This window comes from Oncorhynchus masou, chromosome 18, assembly GCF_036934945.1.
Source record: "Oncorhynchus masou masou isolate Uvic2021 chromosome 18, UVic_Omas_1.1, whole genome shotgun sequence".
Lineage (NCBI taxonomy): Eukaryota > Metazoa > Chordata > Actinopteri > Salmoniformes > Salmonidae > Oncorhynchus > Oncorhynchus masou.
In genome coordinates, this window is record NC_088229.1 from 62,198,150 (window position 1) to 62,213,788 (window position 15,639).

The 15,639-nt window shown below is 41.9% G+C and overlaps 1 protein-coding gene across 5 annotated transcripts in view; it reads left to right on the top strand.

Moving 5' to 3' along the window:
• Positions 1 to 1,807: 1,807 nt before the first annotated feature.
• The window catches only part of pemt (phosphatidylethanolamine N-methyltransferase), a 91,145-nt gene continuing 77,313 nt past the window's right edge, over positions 1,808 to 15,639 (top strand). Inside the window, exons 1-2 of one of the 5 annotated variants that reach the window (XM_064924136.1) lie at positions 1,808 to 2,074; positions 11,335 to 11,442. In XM_064924136.1, the coding sequence (XP_064780208.1) occupies positions 11,341 to 11,442 (102 nt within the window). In that variant the 5' untranslated portion in view covers positions 1,808 to 2,074; positions 11,335 to 11,340. Of the gene's footprint in view, positions 2,075 to 2,410; positions 2,606 to 5,739; positions 5,809 to 11,334; positions 11,443 to 15,639 lie in introns of those variants that run through there. The other 4 variants (XM_064924134.1, XM_064924137.1, XM_064924138.1 and 1 more) reach the window with 4 other exon arrangements.

Genomic DNA, 15,639 nt, shown 5'->3' on the forward strand with positions numbered 1-15,639 from the left:
TAAAGGTAAAAAAAAAAAAACTGTCTGAATCGCTGTGTCCCCAGCCAGCCCAACCACTCACTGGACCCATGCAATCACTTGGCTATGCATGCCTCTACCTAATATCAATATGCTTTGTCCATTACTGTTCTGGTTAGTGATTACTGTCTTATTTCACTGTAGAGCCTCTAGCCCTGCTCAATATGCCTTAACCAACCATGTTGTTCCACCTCCCACATATGCAATGACATCTCCTGGTTTAAACGACTCTAGAGACTATAGCTCTCTCATCATTACTCAATGCCTAGGTTTACCTTCAATGTACTCTCTTCCTACCATACCTTTGTCTGTACATTATGCCTTGAATCTATGCTATCGTGTCCAGAAACCTGCTCCCTTTACTCTCTGTTCCAAACGTGCTAGACAGCCAGTTCTTATAGCCTTAGATTGGAAAGCTGCCACAGTCATCCCCCTCTTCAAAGGGGGAGACACTCCAGACCCAAACTGCTACAGACCTATATCTATTCTACCCTGCCTTTCTAGGGTCTTTGAAAGCCAAGTTAACAAACAGATTACTGACCATTACAAATCTCACCGTACCTTCTCCGCTATGCATTGGTCATGGGTGCACCTCAGCCATGCTCAAGGTCCTAAACGATATCATAACCGCTTTTGATAAGAGACATTACTGTGCAGCCGTATTCATCGACCTGGCTAAGGCTTTCGACTCTGTCAATCACATTCTTATTGGTAGACTCAACAGCCTTAGTTTCTCAAATGATTGCCTTGCCTGGTTCACCAACTACTTCTCTGATAGAGTTCAGTATGTCAAATCGGAGGGCCTGTTGTCCGGACCTCTGGCAGTCTATGGGGGTGCCACAGGGTTCAATTCTTGGGCCGACTCTCTTCTCTGTATACATCAATGATGTCGCTCTCGCTGCTGGTGATTATTTGATCCACCTCTACGCAGACGACACCATTCTGCATACCTCTGGCCCTTCTTTGGACACCCTCCAGGCGAGCTTCAATGCATACAACCCTCCAACTGCTCTTAAATGCAAGTAAACTAAATGCATGCACTTCAACCGATCGCTGTTTGCACCTGCTTGCCCGTCCAGCATCACTACTCTGGACGGTTCTGATTTAGAATATGTGGACAACTACAAATACCTAGGTGTCTGGTTAGACTGTAAACTCACCTTCCAGACTTATCTTGGCCAGGTCGCAGTTGCAAATGAGAACTTGTTCTCAACTAGCCTACCTGGTTAAATAAAGGTGAAATAAAATATGTAGTGAACGGCAGAGCAGTGGAAGAATTTAGTGTTGTCAGGCTAAGATATGGGATCATGTCTCTGTTTATTCCTTAACGTAATCATCCACAGAAAATACATGTATTAATGTATCCATCATTGATTGATTTTCATTTGCCAGTGAAAAAAGTACATATACAGTACATACATTTTAAAAACGTGACCAGGATAGCACAATAAAGTAAGAGACTAATTTCCATTGTGGTCTCATTCATCCTCTACTTTAAATGCATTTAGTGTCAAACGCCTGTTAATTTAGCCTGCAAGCAGTAATGGTAGTTGGCTAGATGGCAGTAGTGAGATCCAGATAATGTTTTTGAGTAATATCAATGCATGTTATACAGCAACCTGTTAGACTGTCTGCCTGCAGAACATTTCAGTTGGCTACGCGGTATACAATGCGTTTCATACTAAAATGTTGGTCATCGCAACAGTGATTCTGGTAAATAGATGGCCTACCTGGTTGTGTCTCGCGGTTCTGTCTGTCGTTGCTCAATGACGATGACCTTTGAACCCCGTTACCCAGAAAACACTGCGCTGTCGGCTTCAGTGGGTTAGAGTTGGCTGTTGTATCTGTTCTACTACTCATCTTGGTTAAGATGTTGTCATACATTTAGCTCAGTTATTCTGAAATGCGTTGCTATCAGCACATATAAAGCATTCAAGTTCTCCGTCAGTCGTTCTTTCTACCGTGGTGTGTGTATGAGCGGCGTTGCCGACAAGAGAAATCCCGTGCTGGATTGTTGCGGAGGGCTGAATAACGTGGATTACAGTAAGGTACACGAGTGAGTGGGTGATACATATGGTACTAGTGTATGCGCATGACATTCAGAGAGGGCAAAAATTGGGATGGTCTACTCAACAACTAACTATCGTTGATTTGTTATCATTCGCCACACAGTAACCCGTTTTAGGCAAAGAATGTATCGAAACGAATGAATTGCCACACAACCGCTATAACGTGACATCGACCATTGTCTCTGTCATAGATAATAATGTTCAGTGCACACTGCGCAGAGTGTTGCATTCCGTGAGTGTATGTGAGATGTGACCGAGTTGGTTTAGCAACAACGCAGTGCATAACACGTTTTAGGTAGTAGGCTACAGTGTCGCCATGGTGTAGAGTCAAGCTGCTGGAGAGTTGTGGGTCTGACAGTTTATACAAATAATATTATAGCCTACTTCTTCTGGATATTGCTCAAGCCTGCATGGCTGGACCGTCTCTGGGTATCACTTTGCAACCTGGACTCCGGGGTTAGACGTAACATAGTAAATCAGGGACACTCAAATTAGAATGAAATGTTACATTTTGTAAGGTATGTATTACAGGTACCATGATATTTTCTAAATTACAATTTGTACAATATGTTACACATTTTCAATACGTATGATATGTTACAAATTACAATTTGTTGTGGCTAGGTGGCTAACATTAGCTGGGTTAGGGGAAGGGTTAACTAGCATTCTAAGTAGTTGCAAAATAGCTAAAAAAGTATTAAGTAGTTACTAAAATGCTAAAGTTGTCTGTGATGAGATTTGAACATCCAACCTTTGGGTTGCTAGACGTTCGCGTTATACCCTCACCCGTCCATCCCGAACAACCATCCTCCTGATGTTTGCGTTATACTCCCACCCCGACCTTCTGTCTCATATAACCATATCAAACGTAACATGTCATGCTAATTTGAGGTCATGGATTTTTGTTTACGATGTTACGTCTTGCCTATGAGACCAGCCTGCACGTAAGCCTTATTTATTTTCCAACTTTATTTAACCAGGTAGGCCAGTTGAGAACAAGTTCTCATTTACAACTGCGACCTGGGCAAGATGAAGCAAAGCAGTGTGACAAAAACAACAACACAGAGTTACACATGGGATAAACAAATGTACAGTCAATAACACAATCGAAAATCTGTATACAGTGTGTGCAAATGAGGTGAGGCAATAAATAGGCCATAGTGGTGAAGGTATTACAATTTAGCAATTAACACTGGAGTGATAGATGTGCAGATGAGGGTGTGCAAGTATAAATACTGGTGTGCGAAAGAGCAGGAATAAACACATATGGGGATGAGGGAGGTTTAATGTCTACTTATAAACTGGCTACCTATTTAATCATTTAACCACTAGCCTCTCACATGATTAACAAAGGATTAGCCTACTGTCCTTCATAATACAATGTTTTGAATCTTGTTAATGACTAACAAGTTATATCTAGACTAATGCTTTACAAACAACCATGTTGTTTTGGTTATAAGCAGACCTTGAACTGAAGTATTAGCTTACCTGCTTAAACCATTGTTTCCTACAACATGCTGGAAATGTAGGCTACATTTACTAGTGCAAATTATAGCGTCAAACCAGTAACACGTGCAGGTGGGTACACATGGTCAACTGATGTAATGTAGGCTACTTAATTCCGTATCACCACAGAGTAGGCTTGGACATGACCAGTTCAAGTGGTTTGCTGGGCTTTGCAGGCTAGGTCATTGTGTCTGTGGGGGAGTCAAAAGCTCTTTTCAAAATGAAAAATAAAGTGTTTGCCTTGTGGTAATGGAACTCTAAAATTTACTGAACCCTGGCCCCTCTCCTCCCCCATTCAAAGCCCAGTTCAAAGTCGGGTATGTCTAAAAACAACAAGTATCAGGTGAAGAAGGCACTATGCCTCAGTGTGGGGAAACCCAAACAAGCAGCGGCGTATGTTCATGTTTGAATTGGAGGTGAACATGGTGTCACTACTCAGTCTTGCAAGGGTCTTGGACTTGCAATTAAAAATATATATACAGTACCAGTCAAAAGTTTGGACACCGACACATTCAACTTAAAAAAAATTTTTTTTTAAAGTGTGTATATTAACTGGTGTGCCTTGTTAAAAGTTAATTTGAGGAATTTCTTTCCTTAGTGCATTTGAACCAATCAGTTGTGACAAGGTAGGGGTGGTATACAGTAGAGAGCCCTGTTTTGTAAAAGATCAAATCCATATTATGGCAAGAACACATCAAATAAGCTAAGATAAATGACGGTCCATCATTACTTTAATACATGAAGGTCAGTCAATCCAGAAAAGCTCAAGAACTTTGAAAGTGTCTTCAAGTGCAGTTGCAAAAACCATCAAGCGCTACGATGAAACTGGCTCTCATGAGGACCGCCACAGGAAAGGGAGACCCAGAGTTACAGTGAGGGGAAAAAGTATTTGATCCCCTGCTGATTCTGTATGTTTGCCCACTGACAAACAAATGATCAGTCTATAATTTTGATGGTAGGTTTATTTGAACAGTGAGAGACAGAAGAACAACAACAAAAATCCAGAAAAACGCATGTCAAAAATGTTATAAATTGATTTGCATTTTTATGAGGGAAATAAGTATTTGACGCCCTATCAATCAGAAAGATTTCTGGCTCACAGGTGTCTTTCATACAGGTAACGAGCTGAGATTAGGAGCACACTCTTAACTTCTAGCATCGAGCAATCCCGTATCCGGGAGCGTAATCATAGCCTCAAGCTCATTAGCATAACGCAACGTTAACTATTCATGAAAATCGCAAATGAAATGAAATAAATATATTGGCTCACAAGCTTAGCCTTTTGTTAACAACACTGTCATCTCAGATTTTCCAAATATGCTTTTCAACCATAGCTACAAAGGCATTTGTGTAAGAGTATTGATAGCTAGCATAGCATTAAGCCTAGCATTCAGCAGGCAACATTTTCACAAAAATAAGAAAAGCATTCAAATAAAATCATTTACCTTTGAAGAACTTGTTTTCAATGAGGAGACTCTCTGTTAGATAGCAAATGTTCAGTTTTTCCAAAAATATTATTTGTGTAGGAGAAATCGCTCCGTTTTGTTCATCACGTTTGGAACCTCTTGATACTCCCCATCCCGGACCCGGGATCGTGAATAAAGCCTCAGGCTCATTAGCATAACGCAACGTTAACGATTTCTGAAAATCGCAAATAAAATGAAAATAATGCGCCTGCTCTCAAGCTTAGCCTTTTCTTAACAACACTGTCATCTCAGATTTTCAAAATATGCTTTAGAACCATAGCAAATCAATCATTTGTGTAAGAGTATTGCAAGCTAGCTTAGCATTTTGCGTAGCATTTAGCACGCAACATTTTCACAAAAACCAGATAACCAAATAAATAAAATCATTTACCTTTGAAGAGCTTCGGATGTTTTCAATGAGGAGACTCAGTTACATAGCAAATGTTCAGTTTTTCCTGAAAGAATCTTTGTGTAGGAGAAATCGCTCCGTTTTGTACATCACATTTGGCTACCGAAACGAACCGAAAATTCAGTCACCAAAACGTCAAACTTTTTCCGAATTAACTCCATAATATCGACCGAAACATGGCAAACGTTGTTTAGAATCAATCCTCAAGGTGTTTTTTCACATATCTCTTCATTGATATGCAGTTCGTGGAAGCCTGCTTTCCCCTCAGAATCGCATGGAAAAATACCAGCAGCTGAAAATGACGCACCAATTTCGACGGAGGACACCAAGCGGACACCTGGTAAATGTAGTCTCTTATGGTCAATCTTCCAATGATATGCGTACAAATACGTCACAATGCTGCAGACACCTTGGGGAAACGACAGAAAGTGTAGGCTCATTCCTGGCGCATTCACAGCCATATAAGGAGACATTGGAACACAGCGCATTCAAAATCTGGGGCATTTCCTGTATGAAATTTCATCTTGGTTTCGCCTGTAGCATTAGTTCTGGGGCACTCACAGACAACATCTTTGCAGTTTTGGAAACGTCAGAGTGTTTTCTTTCCAAAGCTGTCAATTATATGCATAGTCGAGCATCTTTTCGTGACAAAATATCTTGTTTAAAACGGGAATGTTTTTTTATCCAAAAATTAAAAGAGCGCCCCCTATATCAAAGAAGTTAACATGGTACCTAACTGATCAACAATTAGAGGTACAAGCTAATAACAAGGTATGCTATGGTATTGAACAAGCAACTTAACTCAAATAATGATGTGTGCGCTAGGCATCTCTCTCCAGGTTGTTGTGCTTTCTGGCTGGCTAGCTGCTCAGTGGTTTCCTCCAAATATTTCCACTGTTCTCGCTTACACTGCAGTGCACACTGCCACATCAGCTGTGTCTCCGCCAGTTCCAGAAAGTCCACTCCTTGCATACGTACTGTAAGTATGATGATCATGATCATAGATTGGCAATGAAATCCTCTTCATCTTCACTGTCCAACTGCATTGTCACGGAGTCAGAACCAGCAGAAGAGGATGGAGTGCCCTTTAAGCTGTCTGCTGCTGTGGTGCCAAACTGCTGCAGAACTTCACTTGGTAGTTTATGCTGGTAACAGGTATCATCAGCCAGCTTCAGTCCATACCGCACCGGGAGTATGGAGTTGAGTGTGCAGTGACATTCTATTTCTTAACTTTGACTTGACCACACTCATTTGGTTGAACAGCCATTCAAACTTCACATTTGGGTTTGGCAAGGAGAGGGAAGCGTGTGCAGCTTTGCACAGTTCTTCAAATGGATTTGACCCGGAAGAGTCTGGGTAGTTATTCACTTCACTCCAAAATGCGACTGAGTCCCACCTAAACATTTCATTGGGAAACAATTGTATTACTGGTACCCCAGTAACTCAACTACTTTAATAATTTCACTGGTGCCTTTATTGTGCTTTAGCGTTTCCTTAACACTGAACAAGGCCATGTCTTGCAAGGCTTCTAGGATGTCTGGGAGCCTTGCTTGCAGCTCCTTGCTTAAAGCAACAATGTAGTTGATGCACTCTCTCCGAATGACCTTTTCGTCCTCTGTCGCAAGACTGAGTTGGTACACCGTGCTCTCAAAAGGTACCCAAGGAATGGTGATGGACTGAGATGTCCATCAATGGCATCCTTCAGCACAATCATTTTTGCCGTAGGATTGACTACTCTGCTGCAAATTTATTTTAAGAGGTGTATCAGATTGTCCAAAAGCTTGACAGGATCTGTTTGCTTTCCCTCAAATGACTTTACTGCAACTTGTATGTCAGACAAGATTGATTTAAAGAATGTCAGGTAGACATATTTGGTCTTGTACATGGCATGGAGCACATCCGCCATGTAGAGCAATGCTCACTGGCCTTGGTCAACTCAAAGTGGAGTTTCACGTCTTCCCACTGGCTCAATATACGAGTTACCGCAGGCTCAATCGATAGCCAACGTCTGGCACACACTTTGGGATCTGCAGGGGTTTCTGGCCACAATTAATGGTGGCATACACTGCTTTGTACACCTCACGTCGTTTTGGGGAAATTGAAAACCAGTTGTCGGTGTTCCTGACTAAGTTCTCAACACTCGCTACAACTCCCGTACGGGCTCGGGAGAGACGAAGGTCGAAATCCATGCGTCCTCCGAAACACAACCCAACCAAGCCACATTGCTTCTTAACACAGCGTGCATCCAAACTGGAAGCCAGCTGCACCAATGTGTCGGAGGAAACACAGTGCACCTGTCGACCTGGTTAGCGTGCACTGCGCCCGGCCTGCAACAGGAGTCGCTAATGCGCGATGAGGCAAGGATATCCCAACCAGCCAAACCCGGACGACGCTAGGCCAATTGTGCGCTGCCCCACGGACCTCCCGGTCGCGGCCGGCTGCGACAGAGCCTCGGCGCGCACCCAGAGTCTCTGGTGGCCCTAGACCACTGCACCACCTGGGAGGCCCCCAAGATCCTCTTTTTGTAAGGTTACACTTCTCAAGAAACTCAACTACCGCTTTTGCTATTGATCTGGCATCGCACCCACCCCCCTCCCCCTCCAATTCAACCAGCCTGAGAAATGTGGACACAACGGTTATTTTTTTTAGCACTGAAATACCAAATCACCACACCCAGGTATTTTGAGATACTGACTTCAGTGGACTCATCCAAAAGGAGACTGAACTTCTCATCCCCCACATCTGATGTTACCCTTTTGAGAAAATAAAGAGCCAGTACTCCCCTAATCATTTCTGTGCACTTGGTGCGGTGCATTTGGAAATGTGTTGCTGCCACAGAATCTGAAAAGGCAGATTTGCAAACCTTCCCTAAATGGTCACATGCTAGCAGCAAACAATGCTCCGCAATGGCCATTGCCATAGTAGCCTCTGTGCTTTTGCAGTTATCCACTTTCTTAACCTACTGGTAATGTAGACTGCATTGCGGGGTTGTACGGTTTTGATTTATTTATATGCTTTGCTGTAGCACAATGTTTTTTGATGTCATACATTTTTGCAAGTACATCTGATTTGCAGTACGCACGGTATGCCCGACAATCATCCCCAATTACTGACTTCAGCCACCCTTTTTAAATTCAGGTACAGTACAGACTCTTTTGATTGAGACATGTTGGTTGATGTAAGTTCTGTTCAAGATCTAACATTTGTGAACAACAAAACGCAAAAAAAGAAATATCTCACTCACTGTCAACTGTTTATTTTCAGCAAACTTAACGTGTGTAAATATATGTATGAACATAAGATTCAACAACTGAGACATAAACTGAACAAGTTCCACAGACATGTGACGAACAGAAACGGAAGAATGTTTTGATGAACAAAGGGGCGGGGTCAAAATCAAAATTAACAGTCAGTATCTAGTGTGGCCACCAACTGCATTAACTACTGCAATGCATCTCCTCCTCATGGACTGCACCAGATTTGCCAGTTATTGCTGTGAGATGTTACACCAGTCTTCCACCAAGGAACCTGCAAATTCCAGGGCATTTCTGGGTGGAATGGCCCTAACCCTCACCCTGTGATCCAACAGGTCCCAGAAGTGCTCAATGGGATTGAGATCCGGGCTCTTCGCTGGCCATGGCAGAACACTGACATGCCTGTCTTGCAGGAAATCACGCACAGAATGAGCAGTATGGCTGGTGGCATTGTCATGCTGGAGGGTAATGTCAGGATGAGCCTGCAGGAAGGGTACCACGTGAGGGAGGAGGATGTCTTCCCTGTAACGCACAATATTGAGATTGCCTGCAATGACAACAAGCTCATTCCGATGATGCTGTGACTCACCGCCCCAGACCATGATTGACCCTCCACCTCCAGATCTATCCCGCTCCAGAGTACAGGCCTCGGTGTAACGCACGTTCCTTCAACAATAAACGCGACTCCGACAATCACCCCTGGTGAGACACAACCACGACCCGTCAGTGAAGAGCACTTTTTGCCAGTCCTGTCTGGTCCAGCAATGGTGGGTTTGTGCCCAGAGGTGACGTTGTTGCCGGTGATGTCTGGTGAGGACCTGCCTTACAACAGGCCTACACGCCCTCAGTCCAGCCTCTCTCTGCCTATTGCGGAAAGTCTGAGGACTGATGGAAGTATTGTGCGTTCCTGGTGTAACTGGGGCAGTTGTTGCCATCCTGTACCTGTCCTGCAGCTGTGATATTCGTATGTACCAATCCTGTACAGGTGTTGTTACATGTAGTCTGCCACTGCGAGAACGATCAGCTGTCCATCCTGTCTCCCTGTAGCGCTGTCTTAGGCAATATATTGCAATATATATATATTGCCCTGGCCATATCTGCAGTCTTTATGCCTCCTTGCAGCATCCCTAAGGCACGTTCATACAGATGAGCAGGGACCCTGGGCATTTTTCTTTTGGTGTTTTTCAGACTCAGTAGAAAGGCCTCTTTTTAGTGTCTTAAGTTTAGTGTCCTAACTGTGGCCTTAACTGACCTTAAGCTGTGAGTGTCTTAACGACCGTTCCACAGGTGAATGTTCATTAATTGTTTATGGTTCATTGAACAAGCATAGGAAACAGTGTTTAAACCCTTTACAATGAAGATCTGTGAAGTTATTTTGATTTTTACCAATTATCATTGAAAGACAGGGTCCTGAAAAGGGGACATTCCTTTTTTTTTTTGAGTTTATATTCTTTGGGTTTGTCTCGTTGAAAGCCTACAATCTTGCTGCTGCCGTCAGCCAACAATGATTTGTAATTTGCTGAAAATGCTGCTGACCTGCTTCTGCCTGTGCACGAGCTGAGCGCCTGCTGCTGACGTTACTCTCAATGCACTTTTGCAGCCTGGCAGTTGTGTTGTGAGTGTTTGACAGAGAAAATCGTTTTTGTGTCATTTAGAGGGAAATTGCGTGCATTTTAGCATTTGAGTGACTTTTCAAAAGTTTCTAAAGGTTCCAAATGCATTTTTTAAAAATGGCTAAGTTGTCATCACTGGGCCTGTTCTTGCCATAATATAGACTTGGTCTTTTAACAAATTGGGTATACCACCCCTACCTTATCTCAACACATATGATTGACTCAAATGCATTAAGTGTAAAGAAATTCCTCAAATTAACTTTCAACAAGGCACACCTGTTAATTGAAATGTTTTCCAGGTGACTCCCTCATGAAGCTGGTTGATAGAATGCCAAGAGTGTGCAAAACTGTCATCAAGGCAAAGGGTGGCTATTTTGAAGAATCTCAAATATAAAATATAGTTTTATTAACACTTTTTTGGTTGCTACATGAATCCATATGTGTTATTTCATAGTTGTAATGTCTTCACTATTATTCTACAATGTAAAAAAAATAATGAAAAACCCTTGAATGATTAGGTGTGTCCAAACTTTTGACTGGTACTGTATATTATTGTCACATACACCGGATAGGTGCAGTGAAATGTGTTTAACAGGGTCAGCCATAGTAGGACGGTGCCCCTGGGGCAAATTAGGGTTAAGTTCCTTGCTCAAGGGCACATTGACAGATGTACCCTTAGGTACTGGCCCAATGCTCTAACCGCTAGGCTACCTGCTGCCCTATAAATATTCTGCATAAAGCCGTGAATGATATCCAAAATTGACCACATAAGTCATCAGTCATACTGAAATACTATTTAACACTCTGACCGAATTAAAATACCTACAGTTCATTTTCCCATCTAGAAAAGGCCTACAACTCTGTTCATACACTGAAAGAAAACCTTTAGGCACTCATCAGTAAAAAAACTCCAAAGGTCAAAGTGAAACTGTCTTTTGAACTTTGACATAGAATTCTATTTCTGTGCTTCTGATATTTCTCTTTTTCTATGTCTGTCAGGTGGACATGTCAGTAATGGAGGATGTTCTGAAGCACATAGATGTCTATGACCCCAGGTTCTGTGTTGCTGTCATCGCCATCATCTTCAACCCTTTCTTCTGGAATGTGGTGAGTAATCAAAGCATAGATGTAAAATTCATAGACATGATTTCCATTCTAATGATGAGTAGTGAGTAGCCGATGCATAGAAATAAAATTAATAGAATGGACCTTCACATTCAAATGTTTAGTGGCTGTTCTGGCGTAATTCTATTTATCATATAACTAGAGAGCAGTGTTCCCAAATCCGGTCCTCGAGTACCTCAAACAGTACATATTGAAAATCCAATTAAAGTTTATTCGTCGCATACACACTTTAACAGATGTATTACAGTTGAAGTCGGAAGTTTACATACACCTTAGCCAAATACGTTTAAACTCAGTTTTTCACAATTCCTGACATTTAATCCTAGTAAAAAAATCCCCTGTCTTGGGTCAGTTAGGATCACAACTTTATTTTAAGAATGTGAAATGTCAGAATAATAGTAGAGAGAATTATTTCTTTCAGTTTTTATTTCTTTCATCTAGTTCCCAGTAGGTCAGAAGTGTACATGCTACCAAATACTAATTGAGTATATTGCCTTTTCATGGTTTAACTTGGGTCAAATGTTTCGGGTAGCCTTCCACAAGCATCCCACATTAGGTTGGGTGATTTTGGGTCCATTCCTCCTGACAGAGCTGGTGTAACTGAGTCAGGTTTGTAGGCCTTCTTGCTCGCACATGCTTTGTCAGTTCTGCCAACAAATGTTCTATCGGATTGAGGTCAGGGCTTTGTGATGGCCACGCCAATACCTTGACTTTGTTGTCCTTAAGCCATTTTGCCACAACTTTGAAAGCATGCTTGAGGTCATTGTTCATTTGGAAGACCCATTTGGGACCAGGCTTTAACTTCCTAACTGATGTCTTGAGATGTTGCTTCAATATATTCACATAATTTTCCTTCTTCATGATGTCATCTTTTGTGAAGTGCACCAGTCCCTCCTGCAGCAAAGCACCCCCACAACATGATGCTGCCACTTCCGTGCTTCATGGTTGGGATGGTAATCTTTGGCTTGCAAGCCTCCACCTTATTCTTCCAAACATAACGATGGTCATTATGGCCAAACAGTTCTATTTTTGTTTCATCAGACCAGAGGACAAAAAGTACAATCTTTGTCCCAATGTGCAGTTGCAAACCGTAGTCTGTTTTTTTATGGCAGTTTTGGAGCAGTGGCTTCTTCCTTGCTGAGCAGCCTTTCAGGTTATGTCGATATAGGACTCGTTTTACTGTGTATATAGATACTTTTGTACCCGTTTCCTCCAGCATCTTCACAAGGTCATTTGCTGCTGTTCTGGGATTGATTTGCATTTTTCGCACCAAAGTACGTTCATCTCTAGGAAACAGAACGCGTCTCCTTCCTGAGCGGTATGACGGCTGTGTGGTCCCATGGTGTTTATACTTGCATACTATTGTTTGTACAGATGAAAGTGGTACCTTCAGGCGTTAGGAAATTGCTCCCAAGGATGAACCAGACTTGTGGAGGTCTACAATTGTTTTTCTGGGGTCTTTGCTTGACATCATGGGAAAATTAAAAGAAATCAGCCAAGAGGCACTGAGTTTGATGGTAGGCCTTGAAATACATCCACAGGCACACCTCCAATTGACTCAAGTTATGTCAATTAGGCCTATCAGAAGCTTCATGACATTTTCTGGAATTTTCCAGGCTGTTTGAAGGCAGAGTCAATTTACTGTATGTAAACTTCTGACCCACTGGAATTGTGATACAGTGAATTATGTGAAATAAGTGAAATAATCTGTCTGTAAACAATTGTTGGAAAAATGTCTTATCATGCAACAAACTTGCCAAAACTATAGTTTGCAAATAAGAAATTTGTGGAGTTGTTGAAAAACTAGTTTTAATGACTCCAACCTAAGTGTATGTCAACTTGATTCTCGGCCCTCACGAGCATGCCAACGAAATACAGGCACAGACTATGTGGAAAATAATTTAAGACTGAGACTCTCTCGAATACAACCCAACATCCTTTCATGCACACCCTTCTCATTAACCTGTGGTGAGTTTTGCACAGTTTCTGATGAACAAATAAGGTTTTATATGTAAGATGGCTAAATAAAGATAAACATTTACATCAGCCTTATGGTGCCTGGAAAAATGGGAGTACTCTAATTTTGCAAAATAGTTCTCTAACTGCCCTCCCAGTGAAGGAAGGGCACCCTGTGTGAAACATTCTTTTTTTTCAGATTTTCACTTTCAAGATTCTTAGTTTAAAAAAAACAACATTAATAATTTAACCAACACCTAAAAAATTCTTTACCTGGTTTGCGTATCCATTGTTGCCTCAGTTAGCATTTACTGGTAGATATCATATGCTAAAATGTATTTTCTACCCTACCGGCTACCCATGTAATTTTTCGTATACCTCCACTAAACTACTTTGATTCGCATCAAAAACGTGGGTATACGGCTTATACCTGGGTATACCTTCCACTACACCACTGGCCCTTTGTGTTTTGCAAAAAGTGCACTTCCCTACATGAGTGAGCTCGTATTATGCTTACTATCCTTTCAGAATCACGAACCCGTCGCACACTGAAGCCATATAGGTTTGCCACTGTGCGAACATGTCTATAATACATATAAAGACTGTTAAGATATTGTTTCAAGAAAGGAGTGTATATATTTGGCCTGGCGACTCGGTTTTATGCTCTGACTGAATGGAAGCTGATAATTCTGACTAGAAGAAATTACGAGTCTTCACTATCGAGACCGAGTCAAAGGTATCCGACACCGAGACAAGAATGTAGTCTGGAGACCGCTCCCTAGTACTTCAACACTGATTCTGTCCATAGCTGTATACCATACAGTTAAAAGCCTCTCCCAACCTCTCTCTGTTACTCGCCTGTCTTTCCTGGCCATCTCTTCTCTTTGCTCTGTTCTTCTCCCTCTATTTCTCCCAACCCATTTATTTCACAGTTCCTCAGTTTACATATCAAAGCAATCATTGTTGGTAGTTAATTCAATGAAACTGACCAAATTGTTAGTTGTCTATTGGATAACATGCTGAAAGAAGTCATCTGGTTTTAAGGCCATGCCTTCAACACATTTGCAGAGACCGAGGATCTGCCCCAGGTTTAGGAGGACAACATGACACGTTTATCTGGGCTGGTTATGCAAATGCACGCCCTTAACATGCATTATCAGCTGGTTATATAACGCTTTTATCTTTTAGACTCAGATGTAATATTGAAACACCAAAACAACATTGACTTTGAGTGATTTCCCCCGTCAACTGGTTGATAACAATAACACTTGGCACACTAAACGTCATGAAAGAGGTCATAGTTTGTCGGCATTTGTTTTGTAGCAACTAGTGGTATTCTTCTAAGAGTAGAGTGGAGAGTTTTGGGCAAGCAGCACCAAGCCCGAGTGGTCTCTGAAGTTTACAGCCAGTTCTTCAGGTCTTTTTCTGTGTGGGTTACTCAGATCTTTTTTTGCCAGTCATTCATATCTGTTGTTCAGAAAATAATCTTAACACATGAAACAAAGTCAGCAAAACTCTCACCATAAGTAGAGACTAAGGGAGACCGAGGTAGAGAAATATAAACCAACTTGAGATGTTCTGACTGTGAGAGAACAGCATAGAATTCCATTGAATCGGTACAGCATGTGTCCTCTCTCTCTCTCTCTCTGTGAGAATAACCTAAAAGCATTCAAGTGGGTCTGCGGGAAAGGGGAAATAAAAACTCTATTCAATAGAGGCTATTCAATAGAACCTTTTATATAATATCAGAGGAAAGGGTAGAGCTTCTTTTCACAAACATCTTACCCAACCTTTCTTTAGCCTATAAATGTCCACTGGCCTTTAATTGAAAGCAAAATATTCTGAGCACTTGTAAAAATTGTGAATGTACATGGAGGATTTGACACCTGTACAGGGTTTGTTTGAATACCCTTTGGCTGTTGCCTTAGTGTATATAATTTGCAGAGTGCACAAAATATTAGGAACACCTTCCTAATATTGAGTTGCACCCCCCTTTGCCCCCCAGAACCACCTCAATTCGTCGAGGCATGGACTCTACAAGGTGTCAAAGTGTTTCACAGTTAGTACATTGTTGTAGTCAGACATGAGTTAGCTAGTCCCACCATAGCTGCGTCCAATATTTATTTGTGCCCCAGACATGGGTTGCACCCATAGACTTGAGACAAGTTTGTGTTCTAGCTGTGCAGAGAAGGGAAGTGAGCTCAGTGAGATATTTCAGCGCTG